The sequence below is a fragment of the Stegastes partitus genome, unplaced genomic scaffold, assembly GCF_000690725.1.
Source record: "Stegastes partitus isolate 25-593 unplaced genomic scaffold, Stegastes_partitus-1.0.2 Scaffold859, whole genome shotgun sequence".
In the NCBI taxonomy this organism is placed as follows: Eukaryota; Metazoa; Chordata; class Actinopteri; family Pomacentridae; genus Stegastes; species Stegastes partitus.
Window position 1 is genome coordinate 157195 of NW_007578590.1, and position 20507 is coordinate 177701.

At 41.0% G+C, this 20507-nt stretch overlaps 1 protein-coding gene across 1 annotated transcript in view; it reads left to right on the forward strand.

The window, feature by feature from the left end:
• The window catches only part of dab1a (DAB adaptor protein 1a), a 58186-nt gene that overhangs the window by 17017 nt on the left and 20662 nt on the right, over nt 1–20507 (forward strand). Inside the window, 3 exon segments of the mRNA XM_008293115.1 lie at nt 4982–5121; nt 8109–8207; nt 19215–19346. Coding sequence (XP_008291337.1) covers nt 4982–5121; nt 8109–8207; nt 19215–19346 — 371 coding nt within the window.

Sequence of the window (20507 nt, forward strand, 5' to 3'; positions counted from 1 at the left end):
AGACAGATTTCTTTTGTAGACTATTCATGGAAAAATAAAACTGTGAGTTTTCTTTTTCTACCAAGCAGCAGAAAAAGTTGAGGCATAATTTGCCTTTTTTATTTTGCACCGTCTGTACTCCTAGTCTACTTTTTGGTCAATTTTGTTTTCCCTAAAGTATCTTTAAATTTAAAACATATTACTCTTCACTGACTTAAATTACCAGCTTGTTCCACCTCTTCATTAAATCTACTTCATTATGTTACTGAGAAATACTCAAAGTCAAGCTGCCACCTTTTCCTCCTTTGATAAGTCATTTATGTTGCACACAGTCTTGTTTGGATTCAAACTCAAGTTTAAGTGAATTTTACATCCGTACCATGAGATGGGAATATTGTAGATGTTTTCATGTTTTTAAGAATATTCCACCTGACTAATGGGATCTGCACTTAAAACCTTTTTTTTGTTTGTTTTACTTAAGTGGGTTTGAGTAAGGTTTGGATGCATAAGCGTACGTTTTTTTATGACCCCCACAATGGGATGCTGCTCGTGTTGATTCTGGATCTAAAAGTATGGCTTTTCAAAGGCACTTCGAAGTTCTGGTGTCTGGAGAGATGTTTTTAACGAGAGATTCCCTGTTATGTTTGTATTGTGCAAATGCATGAGGATGTGCACATACATGTGGACGGCACAGTTTATATCCTCCCTTAAATTTCACACTATTCTAGTGATAAGCATGAAAAAAGAGACTGCAGCCGAGTACATATAGATGCAAACAACACACAATTTGAAATATGCAAGAAAAAAAAGCATACTTATGATATTTGTGAGACCTCAAAAACACTATATTTTTGAGAGCTAGAACTTGTGTTTGTTTCAAAAACAGTTCCTCAGGGAACCGTTGCATCTCATTGGTCGCTGTACAAAACACAACTTGTCGAATACTGTAGCTTTATGTATTTGACTACTTTTTCCATGGTGGTTTCCATGAGGAGGGGAAGAGATTTAAAGCAGTTGTGTTTCCTGACAGACAGCTCATGTTTAGATGTGAAAGAATTATGAATATTTTCTGTGGTCAAGTTAATGTTGATGATGTGTTAAAGTGAGGAGGGGTCAACGTATCTGCTGTTATTCTGAATGTTTACATGTGCGTTCGTCAATATGCACATTTCACTGGACTGTTTCAAGTTTAACGAAGGCGATATTTAAATATCTTCAGACATAGATCTATTTGCTGCACAGAACAATCCTCCAGTGGTTTAATCATTTGCTCTCATCTCAGCCCAGCTGAGACGCGACACAATAGAGAGAGCTGTTCGCTCGTGCTCGCTCCAAAATAAGGACAGATATTCTTCAGCTCCTTTGTCTCCCAGGACTTTGAGGCAGACAGTCGTGATTTACTCCGAGTAGGACTGTGATTGAGTGTGTGTTTGTTCAATGATTCAGAGGTATGAGTTCATCCGCACAATATTTGTGTGAGTCTCTGTGTGTAGGGGGGTGTTATTTTTTTATCAATGGGAAATAAAGTTAGGTACGTGCCCATTTGTCCCACACGCGGGACAAGGATTCTCAGACAAATGAATATTTGCAAACATGATCTCTGGCAGCCTTGGACTAATAAAATGTGCTACTTGAGGTTTTCCCAGCGGAGAGCCATTAACACAAGGACTAACCCACCCACCATGAGAATCTGGCTGCATTCTGTAAAAATGAGGCCTTTTCCAACCTTAAATCTCTGATGAAGGTCTTTGTTTTTTTTGTTTTTTTACCTTGTTAACGTGTCTATGTGGTATTTTTTTATATGCTAGAAAACACATAATGGGCGAAATAAGCAGTCATGGCTGAGCATTTCCACCTTGAAACTGCAGTGTACCGATGGCAGTCTCAAAAACACAGATTTAGACTTCCAGGGTTTGATACTTAACGAATCTGAGGAACCAATCCTGTCAACTTGTGCGGTGGAGCTTTGTGTCATTTTTCTTCTTCAGAGTCTGTATTTGTTTTGAACATGTGTGGTTGAATTACAACATCATGACTTAGGACTTATAGCTGAAAAGTCTATCACTATAAATGTTTTCATTTCAGTTGTTATAATTAATTTGTAGCGTCGTGAATTTAACCACCTTACTTTGAATTTAACCGCTTTAGCCTATTTATCAACTGAACACTGAAAAGGTAATTTGTTGGATTTACTTAAAACAGCTAAGTCAACTTTTTCCACGAAACTGAGTTATGTTGGAACTAATTTAGCAGTACAATTAATACAGCAATAACTAACTTAACACAAACATGTTAATTAAGTTTAGTATAGGTGCATTTAATTAATTCAACAACTCACAAACTTCACTTTTTTCAGTGTACACCGTAATACTTTATTGTTAATACCACTGTGTAAAATACACAGGGATAAAGGAATGATCTCACCTGCATACATCTACCATAAAGGAAGCAGGTACAACATGGAGGGCAACCAGGGTGAAGCGCGAACCAGGTATCACCAAACGGGGGCCCCACACTTGCCTCCTTCTGACATAAAGTCCGTCAGTTGTCAAAGCAGGCTGCCGAGAGTGCATTGATTAGGTGGAGGTGGTAGGGGACATGGGGTTGTGGGTGTTTTTAGACTTCAAAGCTCGTCTTATAGTTCATGTCCACAGGGGCATTTTAAAACGCAAGGGGTCACATTGCTTCCCAGGATTGGACACTTGATAGGCATGCAGCGAAGCAGTGTCACAATAGATGACTGACAGGTGCTCTTCAGTAGGAATCCAATTCAAGCCTCATCGTGCTACAGCCAAACACTGACAGCACCTGACTGGACCAACACGTCACTCGTGGGCTCCTGGACCATAATGGCAGCTCGTCTACAAACTTTTGCTTATATTACAAAAACATGACACCAAAATGTGTTTCTGAACACATCTGAGGCATGGAGTTGCTGAATCTGTCTGAATTTAATCTGTAACAGTTCATTAAAAAGTTTTTCTGGAGTTTCCAGAGACGTGGAGTGGTGGCCTGATGGCCCTGGTTTGCATAAAGTGGCCGAGACCTCAAATTAATCCAAATGAGGGGTGAGTACCTCAACACCACGTCTCTCAAAATGCATGGCAATGCTACCGGAATGCATTGCAGGGCTGCTTATAGACATGAATGGAAAGCGCTGAAGTGACGGTTCCTATGGACATATACCACTACAAGGGCAAACGTTGGTCCCTGCCGGTTGCAGCCTCCACCAAGGGAGGTCTAGCACACCTTGGGAGACCTGCACAGTAGCCGCAGGGCTCCATTATCAAGCTGTGACAGGCTGTTCTTGATCCAGAGAGGGAGCACGCTTGGAGGTTGAATTTTTGTTTTTTTTTCATGGCAGTTTGCATCCAATGCATTGAAATGAAACTCTTAAACATTGAATCAGACAGTTTTCTTATAGTAGTGATGGAGTACCAATTGCCATACAATAGACTGTTGTTTAAAGCTATTATTACAACTTGCACTTGTGTAGAGAAGGTTTATAGTGTTTGAATGGCCTTGTGGGTTAGTTAGTGAGTAAAAGTTGCACAGTGGTGCAGTGGTTAGCAATGTTGCCTCACAAGCTGAATCCACTCCTGGACCTTGTTTGGAGTCTGCATGTTCTTTCTGTGTTTTCTCAAGGTACTGCAGCTTTCTCCCACCAGCTACATTTTCTTCCTCCCACCAATTTAGAAAAACCAATGAGGTGAAATAGTGATTCTAAATTAGATGTGTGGTTGTCCGTCTCTCTGAGCTGAATGGGCGACCTGTCCAGGATGTGCCCTGTCTTTCGCCCCATGTCAGCTGAGATAGGCTCCACTTCTAAATGTTCAACTTTGTGGCACAGAGTTGAGTTTTTAAAGGTTAAATCAGCAACTGACACAGGTGATACAAATGCAGATTTGAACATGTTTTTGTGCTCATATTTTAGTGGGCAAGCAGACAAAGTTGAGGGAGGTTGAAGATTAGAGTTAGACAAGAAGTGATTCAATAGCGCCACACAACATGATGCGCTCATCTGTGGTTAAAGGGTTCACATCTATTATACTGCAATGCTGTAGGGACTCTGTGTGAATGGAGGGAGTGTAAAAGAACGAGGAAAGGAGGAGTGGGACCTCTCCATCACTCCGACTATGACCTTCCAAGAGTCACGCTGTTATAGAGTACAGAACTAATGCCTCAATATATTATCTGAATATGCTGCATTATCATTATGCCTCTCCCTCTCACTATCACTCTCGCAGTCTTTCACTCACACACACACACACACACTCGGAGACACAATGCAGGGAGATGCACTAGTGTTTCCCTACACAAAATTTCGATGATGAAATGTTTTCACACTGCAGGTCAGAGATAGAGAAACAGAATGGAAGAACACGGCACAAAGCGAGCTGGTTTAGCCTTATGAGTAGCTACTCTCTCGCTGCTCTCTGCTGCTCTGTGCTGTGTGTGAAGTGGAATGCAGGAGATAACATAGAGACTTCCTGGACAAGAGCAAGGTCAACATATGCGCGCCGTTACTGACACTCACTAATGCATGCGCACAATGCTGACAATCTGGTACACAATGGCAAGCGGGGAGAGAGGGAGGACTGCGGGAGACAAGGGAGATAAGAGCAAAATGTCACACCATTATTTTGTGGGAGAAATGGCTGAAGAGGAGAACAACCACAGTTTCAGCTCATCCCGCAGAACATCATTGATTCAAGTGTCCGAGTATATTGACCAGTGCCATTCATATGATGCCACAGTTCAGAGTGTGTGATCCGAGTTAGTCGCGCAACAAGATGTTGCTAACATCCGTACTTTGACCTGTACCACAGTTGTTGTTGTTCTTTTTTTTTTTTAAAAGATTACTGTTGAAGTCTTTTGTGGTCTGTGTGATTGATGATCCTGAGGTAATAGCACTTGGTCTGAGGTAGATTGAGGTCCTTGACTTGAAGATGTACTGTGGCCCGCAGAGTGATTGTGTGTGTGTGTGTGTGTGTGTCTGCAGGGCAGGATCGCAGCGAGTCAGCTCTCATCAGGCGTTTTAAGGGCGATGGCGTCCGCTACAAGGCCAAACTCATCGGCCTGGACGAGGTTACTGCCGCCCGTGGAGACAAACTCTGCCAGGACTCGATGATGAAGCTCAAGGTAAGGAAAGTCTTTCTCCTCCTCTTTTTCTTGGTTGTTGCGTCCTAAATGAAGAATTAAGCTGTTCTTTTAATTTACGACTTAACCCTCTGAACCCCAATCAATTTTCTGACAGTTTTTGCTCCTTTCACTGTTTTTGTCTCTGTGGTTTCATTTTTCACTGCAGTATAAAGTCTGACATCTCTATGGAAACAGCACAACCATGACTAGAGGCAGAGAGAAGTCAGTCATGTCTTTTGTGCAGTATAACAAACTTGCAATGCCATAAGTTATTTTTAAGAGGTTATTAATTTTACACAAATTTTATTTAAAAAAAAAAATCAAATCAACATGTCCCACATTTTTGTGTCCCTGTCTTTGACCAAAAATGGAAAAAAAAAAGGTAGCTCTTCATACTATAAATATTCTACGACTTATATTTTTGTCTCCTATCTGCTCTGTGTATACACAGCCTGCAGTTCATCTTAAAAGTCCCAGAATTTTCTGAATATTTGTCATGCCACTGTTGGTTGTAGCTGATTCAGTAATGGCTTCCTGGCTGTGTTGAGGAGTGCAGAATTATTATTTTTTTTACAGGATCTCATTAGAGGTAATAGGTAAACTTCCCACAGATAAGTAGTTTAAGGGCTGTCAGAAAGTTGAAAATCAAACATTATTTCAGTTTTTACAGTTTCTGTCTTAGATAAATAGTGTAATTTTTGCATATGTAAATATAGATTTTTTTTTAAAAAGCTACTTGCCTTTCAAAGCTGACAGCAGGCTTTGGGGATCAGAGAGTTAAAACTGCTGCAAACAAAAAAGTTTGCATGCTACTGACAAGAAATTCCAAAATGTGGAGAACTTCAGCATTCAGAAATAGTCTAACACGATTGCCTACAGCTACGTGAAGCTCCATGACCCACTAAAACCACTGAACATCAATCGCCATCACAGTTGTCAGTCCAGAAATAGCTCAAGTTCATGCATATTCTAAAGTTCAACATTTTTGTACATCACAGCATAAATGCGCCTCTGTGTGTACATGCATCCATACCGAGTTTGTTGAAGTTTTTCTTTGCAAATTTCCAGAGGAGAGAAGAAGTAGAGGAAGAAAGATGGAGGGGGAAAAAAAACAGGGATGATGTAATTTATAGAGACGACTATGATCGGTGAAAGAGGAAGCGGGGAGGTTAGCCATATGGATGAGAAGGGGATTGGGGTGAATGTCTCATTTGCAAGGACAGGAACAATTAGAGGCAGAGGTAGACAGATGGGGCAGTTAGCAGAGAGGAGATCACATATAGGAGGGAAATAATTTGGATGATAGGTGAGAGAGAGAGATGAACAAGAATAAAGATGAAGAGAAATAGGCCATTTGTATTCATTTATAAATAAAGTCCTAATGAACAACCTCGTTTTCCGAAATAACTGATTGCAGTGTGCGTACAAAAAAACCAACTTCTACTTTCTGTTGCACTAAAAATACTGTTCAAATGTCACATCTTTAAACAAAACCTAGATTCTGCTTTTTTTTTCTCTTTTTGTTTCTCTACAAATATCTGCCGAAAGAGCTTCAGCGTGAAGAGCGGCTTATTAATTATTAATTGTCCTTTAACTCGTACTGCAGGAGATATTGAAATTGAAAAAAAAAAAACTTACATTTTGTTTACGTGTGGTGAAAACTCTATCCAGCGGAGACCTGTAAGGGTGAGAACAGGATAGACAGCTCATTGATCAAACAGCTCCCCTCCTCCTCATTTATTCAGACAGGAAATCCATCAAGTCTTTTTCTCTGATCTCTCCACCTCCTCTCTCATGCAGCTCCTCCCTTTCCTCGCCCGACTCCTTCATCACTGTGATCTCACGCCACTCTTTTCTTGTCCTTTTGTGACTCACCTATGCAAATGGAGGAGGAGGGAATGTTAAGGGGGACTTCCAGCCATAGATACAGTTGTAGTATGTCATTATATGTTCGGTGCGTTCAAGCGCACGTGTTGTCAAGAGGTGACACTTACCATAATGCCTTTTAACAATCTAACATCTACAGTTGCTATAGCAGCAAAGAAGCAAACATGGCTTGATAATGTGCATTTGATTGATTGGATAAATTTCTATGTTAAGCATCCCCTCTTGTAAAAATCAAGTTTTTTTTAACCATGTTAACATATGGTGGTTTTTTTCTAGCAAAATAAGCAGTCAACAGCACGACTTAGATATTTCCACCCTGAAACTACAGTGTAGCTACCAACGACACTCTTAGAACCATGAAGTCCAACTTCTACAGCTTTAGCAAACACAAGGAACCAGTCCTGTCAACTTGCAGGGTAAAGCTTTCCTTATCATTACCACTGATCAGAATCACCTTCTGGTTCGGACATACAGTGCCAAAATACTCAAATATTACAGTTGTCATTGTGTAGCCTAGAGTAGTTTTACAGTGTTTGAGCGTTAGTAGGGTTACATCCAAGCATTTGAAGGCAGGAAGTGATTATTTTCATTAAAAAAGCTCCAAAATATCTAACTTTGGAAAGCAGATATGGGTTTTTAGAGGTTCAAACACGAAAGGAGAAGGACTTTAAATAACTTGTAAAACTGAACCCAAATACAGTAATACTGTACTCACAAATGTATTCTTTTTTGTAGTATTACTGGACAAGGTATTGGATGTTTATAAGTGATTTATAGAAGTATTTCCAATTCAGTCACACAAAAAATGAAAAGGACAATTGAGGTTACTGTTGGTAGAAAAAATGTTACATACATTTCTCGCGATGTATCTGTAAACTCACTAATCTGAAGGGAATGCTAGTATGTGCTGCTTACAGCTGATTTTGCAGAAAGAGTATAATTGACAGTTATTGACAGGTAATAGAAAAATGCATAATTCAACAAGGAAATGGGCTTTTAGATGCAGAGGAGAGGCTGTATATGTGTTTTTCTATTCTATCCGGACTCTAACATGGTTGTTTTCTCCATGTCGGTGTTTGTGTGTGTCTTTCCATCCTCAGGGCATAGCTGCAGCAGCACGGTCTAAAGGGGAACACAAACAGAAGGTGTTTCTGACCGTTTCCTTTGGAGGGATCAAGATCTTTGATGAGAAGTCAGGGGTAAGCTCTGAAGCAAATGTGTTTGTTTGTGTGCGTGTGTGTGTGTGTGTGTTCCTGCATGCAGCATTTCTGTGTGTGCGCGCATTTGTGTTTCCTCTGTTAATGAGGCATCTCCATGAGAGGGAGGGGCCCCTGGGGAAATCAGGAGGCCCTAATTGAAACCCTGAGAACAAGGCCTCAGTAGATGAGAGAACATGGCTATCCCATTGTTTGCCTCTGTGCAAACAGCGGCAACACTGGTTTCACATTATGCTCCAGGATTATGCATTTTCCATCTTACATGGCTTCTTTTGTGGCTGACCGATGGAATCTGTGCAGACCTCACTGTCCGTCTGCCACAGCATTAAAACCACCTGCTTAATATTGGATAGGTGCCCCTCATGCTGCCAAAACAGCCCTGATCCTTCAGGGCATGAACATGGAACCTCTAGGAGTCTCCTGTCGTGTCTGGCACCAGGACGTTGGCAGCAGATCATTTGAGTTTTGTCGATGAGGCCCCAGTAGGTCTGGCTTGTTCAACTGCATCCCACAGATGCTCAGTCAGATTAAGATCTGGGGACTTTTGAGGCCAAGTTAGAGTTTTGGAGTCTTTGTGATGCTTCTCAAACTGTTTTTGCAGTGTGCCAGGGGGCTCCTGTCCTGCTGGGAAGTGCTGTTATGGGAGCGGCTTTAGGCTGGTCTAGGTAGTTCATACGTGCCAGAGTAACAGCCACGTGCATACCAGGGAACAACATTTCCCAGCAGAACATTTCATTTTAACGAGATGATAAATGGTATACAATTCATCTGTCAGTGGTTTTACGTTGTGGCTGATCGGCGTATTGTCAGTTCTGCAAAGCATTGTTCTCAGTGTCTGATCAAATCTTGAATCCTTGCAGTAAACTGTAAACACACAGGACTTCTTTCTTGGCTTCTCCTGACATCTCAGAGATTCACGACAATAGGAACAGTCATAAACGGCAGGCACTCTGTGAACAACTCAAAATTAATTAATTGAATACTGTTTCAGGGTGCTTGTAGCTCACGGGAAAGTGACCACAAGTGCCAGGTGATTTCTTTTTAAATGTTCTTCCTCAAGGATCCTCTGACATGTAATATCGTGGTTCAATTCCCCAAGTGGCCATAGCTGTCACTGTATCCTTGAGCAAGACGTATAACGCTTACACTCACCAGTATATGGGCTCTCTGGTCACTAAACAGGCCATTTTGCCGTCTTTTTGTGTTAATGATGGAGAATTAGTGTCCCATTAAATTCCAAAAACGTGTAAAGAATACATCTTTAAAAAAATAGTCGATTTAAGGTGTTTGGCTCTGTTTGCTCATTGTAGCCCTGCATAGATCCTCTGTGCATGTTGGGTTTTTATATTCATTTTGGCAGCTGGAGCAGAACAGCCTTGTTTTTAAAACATAATACAGCATCTGTTGTTGTTTATGTCGCGTAAATATGCAGCGTGAGCTGTCGGTTTCGCTCTGTTCTGTGTGGCGGCGAGCGGGTCTGATTGTGTGCGTAGTCTGGTTTAGATGCGAGATGAAGCTTGCTGCGCCGCTTCTAGCTTTAGCGGCTGACATGGTAAGCCGAAGATTTACACCTCGGCAGCAGCTCGGATGTCACTGACTCTGTGTGTATGTGAGTGCGTGCAACCGGCAGTAAGTCAAAAGTGCCTCAACAAGCAGGACGCACTAAGAAGTGGCCACCCACATGGCAGCCATATTGGATGCAGCCAAACTCATCTATCACCCAACTAATTCTAACCCTAACCCTTAGGCTCATCCACCTTCTTAATTTTTCAAAAGGATAAAGGGTGGGGGGGGGACAAGACATGGATGTAAAAGTAGAGATAAAAAGACGTAAAACTGTAGAAAAGGGCAAGAGGGAGAGAGAAGGTGAGAGGAAACAAGGATGTGAAAAAGACTGATAGAGGAAGGATGCGATGGAGAGACGGAGACAGACTGATACAGAGTTAGAGGAATATGTGAAGAATCAGTGAGCATATGTCAAAGTAAAGCTCTCTACAGGGAGACCTTGTCCTCTGTCTCCGCACATTAATATTAAGTATAGAGATATGCAGTCCTTACTATCAGTCCTTCAACCACTCCTAATGGCAAGGGAGGGAGGGAGGAAGAAAGAGAGAAAGAGAGAATGACTCTGCTGAGGTTCAGGGATCTTGACAGTCTCATTCCCCTCCTGTGCATCAGTCAGCCAGATGGGCGGATGGATGTATGGGTGAGCGAATGGATGGATGGCCTCTCTCTTGGAGGAGGGAAGGTCGTGCGGGATGGAGGGAGGTGGTGCTTGAGATGGAGGAGAAGAAGAGGGGAGACATTAATCTAACAGAGGGCAGGCCAGCATGTCTCTCTTTCTGTCAGCCTCTCGCGCAAGACACACACACACATGCGCAGACACTCGTGTGCACTAACCTCTTCAACCCTTTTTGTCAGTCTCGGCGGGGCCACTGCACAACGTCGGGTCAAGAACTCACAAGAGTGAAGGGCCGGGCTCGTCGGCCCAACTGCTGCTCCCTCGGAGAATGAAATCAGGAAGATCAAATTAATCCTGTTCAGCCAACAGAAAAGAATATGCAAAAAGAAAAGAAAAGAAAACAACATACGCTGCCATTAATGTCAGACTTCTCCATATTTTCCAACTCGGACCCTATCACATATGCTGTCACTGCATGTTGACAGACCACGTTTACGATATTAATTGGAAGGTGGAGATAGAGGAATGAAAAGGGGGTCGAGATCAGAGCGTGAGATGAACGGTGGGTGAAGCTAGAGGGGATTAACTGTGAGTCAAATGGGAATTGTTCTCAGTGAAGCATCATAGTTTCATCATTCACCTTCTACACCGAGGACAAGGCAAGGAAGCGGCAGAAGCGTCCCACTGGAGTTGGGAATACAAGGATAGTGAACGATAAAGAACGTGTTCAGACATCTAAAGCCGAGGTTGAAGATTATCAGCGCATGAGCATCCTTTCTGTTACTGCGTCTGTGCTTATCAGACCCTTAAACCGCAGTCATACGGTCTGCTTCAGTCTGATCTGGCTTGTCTGATCTCATCATAGCCTTAACTTATCCTGCAGTTCAGATATAAATATATGCAGATGATGCTGTTTAGTATGTCCGTATAACTGGCGAACAAATGCGTCTCTCATTGGCTGAATGCAATCTCTTTGCACCTAAACATAAAGTATCTGCGTGTAATTTTTCTAAAATACTGACACTTGTCATCCTGATAAAATATTAAATTAAGAAAAAAATAATCATTTTAGTTAATTTTAGATAGCTTGAATCATTTAGAGTTTAAATTTGACTTGGGGTTAAAGGTTAAAAAGAAAAAAAAGACTCACTACAAGAAGAATCATTTGTACAGAATGACAAGGACTGTTGCCGCTGTATTGTTCCGTGTATTTAAAAATGGATGAAACCTCCATGGCAGTGACTGTAATCTTCATCTAAAAATATACATATAGCAGAGTGGGAGGCCGAATGAGGCCTGGTTGTCGAAACGCAACTCTTACCTGTCAGTCAAAGCAGCCACTCCCTTAATTATGCATAAGTTTAAGCATTAATACAAATCAGACAGATGAGCTCTAGAAAGATTTACATTCTGTAAAGTAGTCATTAACAAGGAACATGGATTTAGAGACCAAAACAAGGCTGTAAACATGTTTACTTCTGCTGTCAAGTTAAGCATTTTAACATGAGGATCTATTGGGATGAACTTGATTTTGGAGTCAGCCTCAAGAGGCTGTTTGAGGAACTGCACTTTGTGCTACTTCTGTATTGGCTTAATTTTTAGCATCATTTAATTAAAATCGACTCATTAATGATTGGATTTTTAGGTTCTTTTCTTTTATGGTTAGTTTAAGGTGCATGTGAACAAACTGGCCTTCACTGATAAATACGCCTGTGATTACTTCAGCCAACAAGTATCCAAGATAAAGATTCCTAATGCAGTTTGCAAAATGGCTGCTCCAAGTAGTTAGTTTCTGTGTTCATTTGAATCAAAATAAAAAAACTAACTTGATTCGTGTAAAAATCCCGTTTATTGTAAAGCTGAAGGGAGTTTGCGCTTGTCACCCTAATACACTCTAATCGGACTGTTTTATGTGACCCTGAACCTCTGCAGCAGAAGCTTGAAGTATGCATTAGGCGTCAGTGTTTACATAGTAAACCTATATGTGTTCCACCTTTCCACCTTTACATAACAATCTATTCTATGTAATTGAGTTTCTATTTGTAAAGATAACAATAAATCTACATTAAGACACTCAGCAGACTCTAAGGCACAGTCTGCTAAGCCTAAGTGTCTTTTGTCATCTATCATTGATCCCATCTTGTTTTCATTGCCTAAGAAAAAAAAAGAGCTTTCAATCCTTTTATCTCACCAGCACATGTGGGAATATTTTGTTTTGGCCAGAAAAAACTGACTAAGCAAAATCATACATCTATAAAAAAAAAATAAAAAATTGATTCAAAAATGAATAATTAAATGGCAATGTTATTAACAAAATAGAACGTGTAATGCTAAAAAGTCCATTAAAAATGCACAGCACAGGATGTTGTATGTCTTTTGTTTGCTCTCATTAATCTGTCTTTCCTGTTTGTTGGGGAAGATGCATGGGAAGGGAAGGAAATATATATATTTTTTGCTTCAACAAAATGTAAACCTAATGTAGACAATGGTACCTATTTGTCCTGCTATTTGTGTTTGTGTTACGTTATATATTTATCGATGTCTCTAGTGTATGATGAATATTGTAGATGATCAGATTTGTCAAATTAATCCTAATGAAAAGTGTCCAGTCCATGATTCTAATCTAATTATATAAGATAGATATAATTATATCTAATTATACAAGATATTTAAATCTGAAATGTACAGTTTATTTGTATAATTTCAAACTGAACAGTTTTCGGTTGGATTGAGTTTTGTATGTGTTTGTGTGTCTGTGCTGCTTCTTGATAGTTTATTCTTTTTGTCTCTCTACTCAATGAAGAAATTGCTGCATGCGTTTGTTTTCGTCATATATCTCCACAACCAAACATTCGATCTGCTTTAAACTTGGTAGGTGTGTTTCTGGGAACCTGAGGAATCCTAATGTGGAACGTTTTTGGGGTCTGTGGGTGGGGCCCCTGTTGCTTGGCAACATCATCAAAGACAATATATGATGTAATGCACTCGTCAGTGAGGATGCCAGAAGAATAAGGGAATCAAGTTAACGTGCATTTTGGCAACATCAGTGCATTAATGTATCGGAAGGCGAAGTGGAGACTAGATTTTTGAAAGCATACATCTGTATGTGTGACAAGAGGGAGAGCAGCCAACCTGGATTCAGTTTAACAGTGTCTCAGAGACCAGGAACAGAAGGAAAATGGGACATCAGCAAGAAGTTATTTGTGGGAGAACTGGTGGAGATCGGGGCATGTCTCGGTGAGCAAGCAACATTTAATAACGTTAGCTAACCCAGTGCTACATTACAGTACAGTGATGTTTGCTATTTCATATCAGGATATAACAAAACTAGTATTGGCTATTTACTACTGGAGCATCGATACCGTCACAGACACTAATGAAAGAAAAATCCGCTGGTACCAATAAAATCTTGTTTGTCTAACATGAGCCAACACTACGTTTTATTGTGGCACCTGGGAGATGGAAGAGAGCTGACTAATTTAGAAGTTTGCAAACATAAAAGGCAACGTACAGATCTATCTGTAACTGCTGCTGATGGTGGGCCTGAAGCAGATGTTTGCAAAAAGATCCAAACCAGCTCTCAGTCTCACACAGTTCTGGCTTAAGACATTCCATCCAGAACTCCACCGTATTTCCAGGAACATGTTCCTCAAGTGTAAAATGAGCGCTGCACAAGACCATGTGTTTTGTTACAGATGCAGCAGTGAAGTCTCGACTCTTTACCTGCACAAAACTGGCCAAGGAAAGTGAATTTCTAAAGCGCATCCACTCCCGAATGTGACATAATGTGACCAATTGTAGGAAAAAACTGTTAAAAGCACTGCTCAAAATACTTTTTCATCTGAGTTTCTGCCTTTCTGTCTCATGAAAATCAAGCAGTAACTATCCAAACAAACAATCATTTCCAAGAAATAATTAATTAATTAATTTAAAAAAAAAACTCAACCTGCAAGTTGCTCTTGAATAAATGTATTCATTTGATATAACAAAATAATAGAATGCCTTTGATTCCTGTACATTCTGGCATCGTGCTTTTGATCTGTTTATGCCTTTGATCAGCATTCGAGAAGAGCGCATTATAAGAAGTCACCTCTGTGCATTCAGCTCTCGCATCAGTCCAGTTACCAGACAAAGACGCACAGTGAACCTCAGAGAAAACACGTAGAGACAAGTAGAATTAAAGGTAACCAAGGTCATGCAGTGAATGCCTTCAAACAGAAACTCTCCAACATGCACAAGTATGTAAAGAAAGCGGCATCTGTAAAGGCCGTCTGCATCCAACGAGAGATGCGATTCGAGTGACTGGGGTAAAAATAATGATTTTTCTGTAAAAAGCGTACCTAACAGTAAAGGTATGCTGCTTTTTCCAGCTCACCTCTGTCCACGTAAATACCAGGAAACAGGGAAGAAAAACTGTTCTAAAGCTGGCAAAATTTAAGCTTGTGTAGGAATATAGTAGCATTTCTTCATTCTTTTTAAACCAATTTACCGTGAAACTGTATATTATTAGACACTATTTATTGGTACAGTCCAGCTTAGGAATGACACGACTAACACAGCTCTCTCTCTCAGTAACCCTTGCAGCAATATACCTCTTGCAAGGAATTAATTAAACCTCAAAGCCAATCTCAGTCCCGTCCTAGTGGCTGGGGACTGGACAGTCTCCATGCAGGCCCTCTGATGATGTCTCCCCTCCAGGAAAGAGATGTGAAGATCGGGGGAGGCGACACAGACAGTATCCTGCTGCTGCTCCCCACCCCCACCCCCACCCCAGCATAACAGGGAATATCTTGGTTCAGTGGCCAGCAACTGCTGAAGGGCTGAAGGGCATGCTGCCCACAGTCCCTCAGAGACACCGACACTGTGTGTGCGAGAGATTGTGAGAGGGGGACCAGTTGTGCATATCAATAGTGGTGGAGACTACACAGTCAGTATCGACTTTTTGGATACACCCACCTGTTTTTGCAAACAATCAACTTCCCCAGAGAGAGCGCATCTATTTAAGCAACTTTGAGCAACATCCGACAGTTGAAGCTGCCAAACACGTTGGCTGCACCGACGGCCTTCCCCTCCCGGGACTGAATCTCACTGTTCTGTCCTAAGTTTACCCAGAATGACGCTGCAAAAACACTGAGAATTGTACGAAACGCCAGTGCATCACAGAACTGTTGGCAGAATTGTCTACAGATGAGCTGCGGATAGATTGTTCCAGCTTTAACTATACAAGTCGATACAAACAGCGTTTACAGTAGAGCCTGTGGGTGGAGGGATTATGACGTGTTTCTGCCAGCTCCAGCTAATTTAGAAGAACACGATTATTCTGCTTATCTCGTCATCACCCAAATTTGAACCCTTGATGCTTTGAAAGTTCAAGACTTGCAAATTTTGTCGTCTCCTTCGCAAGTTCTGGAGTTTGATTTGCATGTGCACAAGATGTACAAAGTTAAGTTTGGAGAAATCCAAAGGCCTCTTTCAATCTTTATTTGTCCCCATTTGCCGTCCTGCTGTTTATTTATTGTCTGTCTGTTTCTGCTGTCCTTTTCCCAGCCTCACACCAGCACTGAGCCTCTTTTTGCCAGAGGTTTCTTTCAATTTGTTTGATTTTTCTCTCCATTATAATATTGTATTGCTTTGTCCAGCTCACCTCTGGCCACTTCAAAAGACAGAAAAAAGGCAGAAAAAAGCAAATCTTTCAAGATTACTTCACCAAACCTGACAGAAAATTGAGCAACTACATGGTTAAGTGGATCGAGAAAATAGGTTTTCATTATATGTATGTTATAAATGTTTGTCTTTATTTATTGGGTCCAGTTTGGTGCCATTCTGTTATTTTTTAGGCAATATTTACAGATACAGTCGAGCTTGTGTGTGTGCACATTCATAAATGGCATGGAGTTCTCTCTGGCTGCATGATTTTCAGGTCTTGATTTTATCATGTGAAGTGGTCAAGTCGTTTGAAGAAGCATTATGAAATGACTTAAGGAGTGAGTTGCTGCTTTATAAATAAAATAGAACAAAATGAGTGGAATCTCTAACTTTTACTAGCACATCGGTAGTCGATTTGAAATGACAGAACAAAGTCTGCTTCATGCTCAGGTTAATCATTAACATTTCACGGTTACCCTTTGGAGTAACGCTAATTTTCAATTAGATTCTGGCATTTACGATGGGTTTTGCAGCCATGAGGAACCTGCTGCATGGTATCAGTTAACCTGCTTCTGCCTTTGTTAAAAAGCTACGTACTGATTATTGGATCCAATATTTCACATTTTTCTGCAGGTATTTTTTGTAACCTCTTCCTGATAAAATAAAACTGTTTGCATTCTATCTGTAGTCACTCTGTTTTCTAGCTAAGTCCCGCCCACATTTCTATCTGATTGGTTACGTGTCACAAGCAGCGACCCATCAGCACTGAGTGGAAAAATGTTGACTCATTTTATTTTAATTAAACAAATGCAAAACAAATTCTTTTTAAAAAAAATGGCATTTCAACAAAGTTTTATGTGGACTTTGTGTCATTCCAAGGTTTGACACCAAGATTGTCTTTTTTACTACAAATGTACATCACCTCCAAATATCATTCATCGGTCTCGTTGATTACAAAAAACTATTATCGGCCCTACGAACACCACGTTGTTCTGCATATGGGAACTGTTTCTACTGTCTCAGCTGCTCGTGCTACCAAGACGAAGCAGAGCAATTGAATTTATGCAGTCTTTTCATTCTCTGCTCTCTTTGAATCAGAGTCCCTCTTTGTCACCTCACCACCCACCCAGAGATAATTCAATAACCTCTGCAAATGAGCTCTGTGTGTGAGTGCTTGTGTTTGCGTCTGTGTCTCGTGTGTGTTTGTGTGCGTGCACATGCGCTGCCTTAGCTGTCATTTTCAAGTCAATCAGAGGTGATAATAATAATCATTACTCCAATTATTAAATTTAGAAGACATGACTCATGCAACGATTATCTATTTCTGCTGGGGCTCTCAGTGTGTGTGTGTTTGTGTGTGTGTGTGTGTCAGTGGCCCCATACTAAGCCGGTGTCACTCCACTCTGCCATGTCTCACTTCTGGAATAGTGTCAGAGAGCAGCAGATGTGTGTTTAGCCTCTGATGTATAGAGCTGCAACCCCTAGCATGCACTCAAGGGCTACTGGGTCATTATGTTGACTGTGTGTCTCTGCTCCCAGCATGCAGCTGGCACAGACAATAACAACAAAGCAGACATTTAGTGTGACTTAGCAGAGGGCTGTTGCATATTAAGATGTGTTTGTGTGTGTTGTGAGTGAGGGCACAGATGAAGTGATCAAGTCGACAGCTTGCCGAGCAGTGATTGTCACTGATCCCCCCTCTGTCCTCAGGAAAAACAGTGCCATCTGCCACGGGCAATGCCAGCTTGGCACTCCGCACCCAGACTAAACTAGAGAGGGCAGGGGAGCTTAACAGTTTAATATAGGATACAAGGTCTCTGTGCGAGTCTTTGCTGTTGTGTGTACACTTGAGGAAGTTTGCTTTTTTTTTTTTTTTTTTCCCTTTGATTTAGTTTTTTTTTCAAGTTTTTGTAAAAGTGTGCATGAATCTGTGGATGAGTGAGTTCAAGTTCCAAACTTTACGATACCAGATTGTTGTGCTCCGGAAACTTAAGTTCATCAGTGAGTTAATTAAAAACATTCTTTTCATTAAGTTCTTGACATGTTACTGGGTAGAAGCAAACTGTTCTAAAGTGTGTCTGTCTTGGGAAAGATGTTGCGTCCTTTTAAAATTCCTGTTGATTTTGTATAGAAGTTTTAAATCAGTGTGTCTACATTGGCTGAGCCACTATATGTATAAAGTCAAAGGTGAATCAATTCAAAATTTTCACAATTAAATTGTGTGTATTTTTCATAAAAATACTAGTAATCAGTGGTAAAACCCTGATGTCCAGCTCTTTTTCCCATTCTCAGTTACTTTATGAGGGAAACATATTTTCTTATATTGGAGGAAAAAAATAAAAATTATAATTTTATTTATATAGCACCTTTTCAGTTCAATTTTATTTATATACCACCAATTCACATGTGTCATCTCATAGCGTTCAACATAGTAAAGGTGGAGACCTTACAGTTTTAGAACAGAGAACTCAACATCCAAAATTCCATTTGGGATTCCTTTGGTGACAGTAGAAGTAACCAAAGAAAAAACTTTAATCGGGAAGAGGAAAAAAACTCAGACAGAAGCAGGCTTTAAGAACAAAGTTTACAAATTACTTACTCAGGAGAGCCAATGAACAACCAAGAGCCGGTCAGGCCAAACAGGAAAAGATTGTAAAAGATTTACAAAATAAATCAATATAGCAAATTCCAAGGGATACTAATAAGATAATAAAAGCACCAAAAATGCCATATCAAAAGTAAAAGAATAAGTTGGATAAAAGACAACAGAGAACAAAACTTTAAAGCAAGGGTAAAAAATAGACAATTAAAATAGACATCACATAGAAGCAAGTCTATAAAAATGGGTTTTAAGAAATGAGTGGACGGCTGTGGCTCAGGTGGTAGAACGGTTGTCCTCGTGGTTCGATCCCCCGCCCCTCCACACTCGAATTGTCTTTGGGCAAGACACTAAACCTGAAGTTGCTCCAAATTGCACCTTGCAAGCCAGCTCTGTCGCCATTGGTGTATGAACGTGTGAACACATTGTAAGGCACTTTTTAAAGTAGAAAAGCGCTATATAAGTGCAGACCATTTACCATGTACCATTTAAATAAAGACACTCAAATATTCTGTTTCTACACAACTAAAACGCCGTCCTCCTGTGTCCTGTCCTGCTGCAGGTCCTCCAACACCACCATGCGGTCCACGAGATCTCCTACATCGCCAAGGATATCACGGACCACCGAGCCTTCGGCTACGTCTGCGGGAAGGAAGGGAACCACCGCTTTGTGGCCATCAAAACCGCACAGTCGGTCAGTGTTTGTATGGAAATGCTCTTCTGCATGCGTGTGCTTAGCAAGTGTTGGATCATGTTTCACCTTTTATGTGTAGGTTAATGTACGATTCATCAGATTCTCGTCCTAGTCGACCGGAACCTCTTGACATTTAGATAAGGGCCCTCGAACACCCGCTCATGCCGCTCTGCGTTGTTCATCAAACAAACTGTTTACAGTGTGGAGCTCCGGCTTTAGGTTTTGTGAGAGCGAGAAGGTTCAGTGCCACGGCATCATACTCTATATGATATTGAGTGCCTCTTTTGGACCTGTTATGATTGTTGTCGCTGTTGTTGTTGCATCTGTGTGCCTGGCTTGTTTCGTCTGGATCCAGCTGGCTCGCTCTGTAGCCGTATTGATTTCCCATAGTGAGTCGATGAGGGTTTGAGTGTGTGTCACCAGCTCTAATGGCATATCCATCCTCCCAGGGCCATGAACCGTGGCTCTCTGACTTAGACAGATACACGCAGACGCACACATACAAACACCTCGGCCTGTACTCACAAAAAAGCACCAGCCTCACTCAAAAAGCGGTTGCTCGTCAAAACGTTACCCCGTGAAGCTCAGAGCGAAGTTCTCATCAGTCAGCCGGCTGCCGTTTACCTGGTGTGCGCCTGAGGAAAGGTCATAATTATATTTTACTCCTGTTTTCAGGATTTGAACCAGCCATCTCTAGCATTCAGACTATTAGTCGCGGAGCAGACAATGAGAGGGGTGGAGGCTCAGAGCTTATGGCTGCAGCTGTAATTGGAAAGTAACCACTTTGATGTGAATTAACAAAGCGTCTCTGTCATCATGAAGACTAAGACTTAAGGTTGTTCCGAAAAGGCCAATTCAGGGTTACATTGGAAAGTAATTGGCTTACCACTCAACTCAATGTCTCAGCGCAAGAAAGACATGTTTTATTAAGCCAGTTTTAGTGCAGATGGAAGCACTCTAATTGTGTCAGAAAAAAAAGATTGCGTAGACATTTTCTCACTTCACTGTCATTCTTCTAACTTTTTTGGGGGGGAAAAAAAGTCGCAATTGTAATTAATTTGAATAGGTCCAATTTGTAGGGAGGTTACCAAGAGTTTAAAGGCTATTTAGTGTCACTGTAGAACATCGAAACTTGCTATTTTCAAAGCATTTATTACCTCT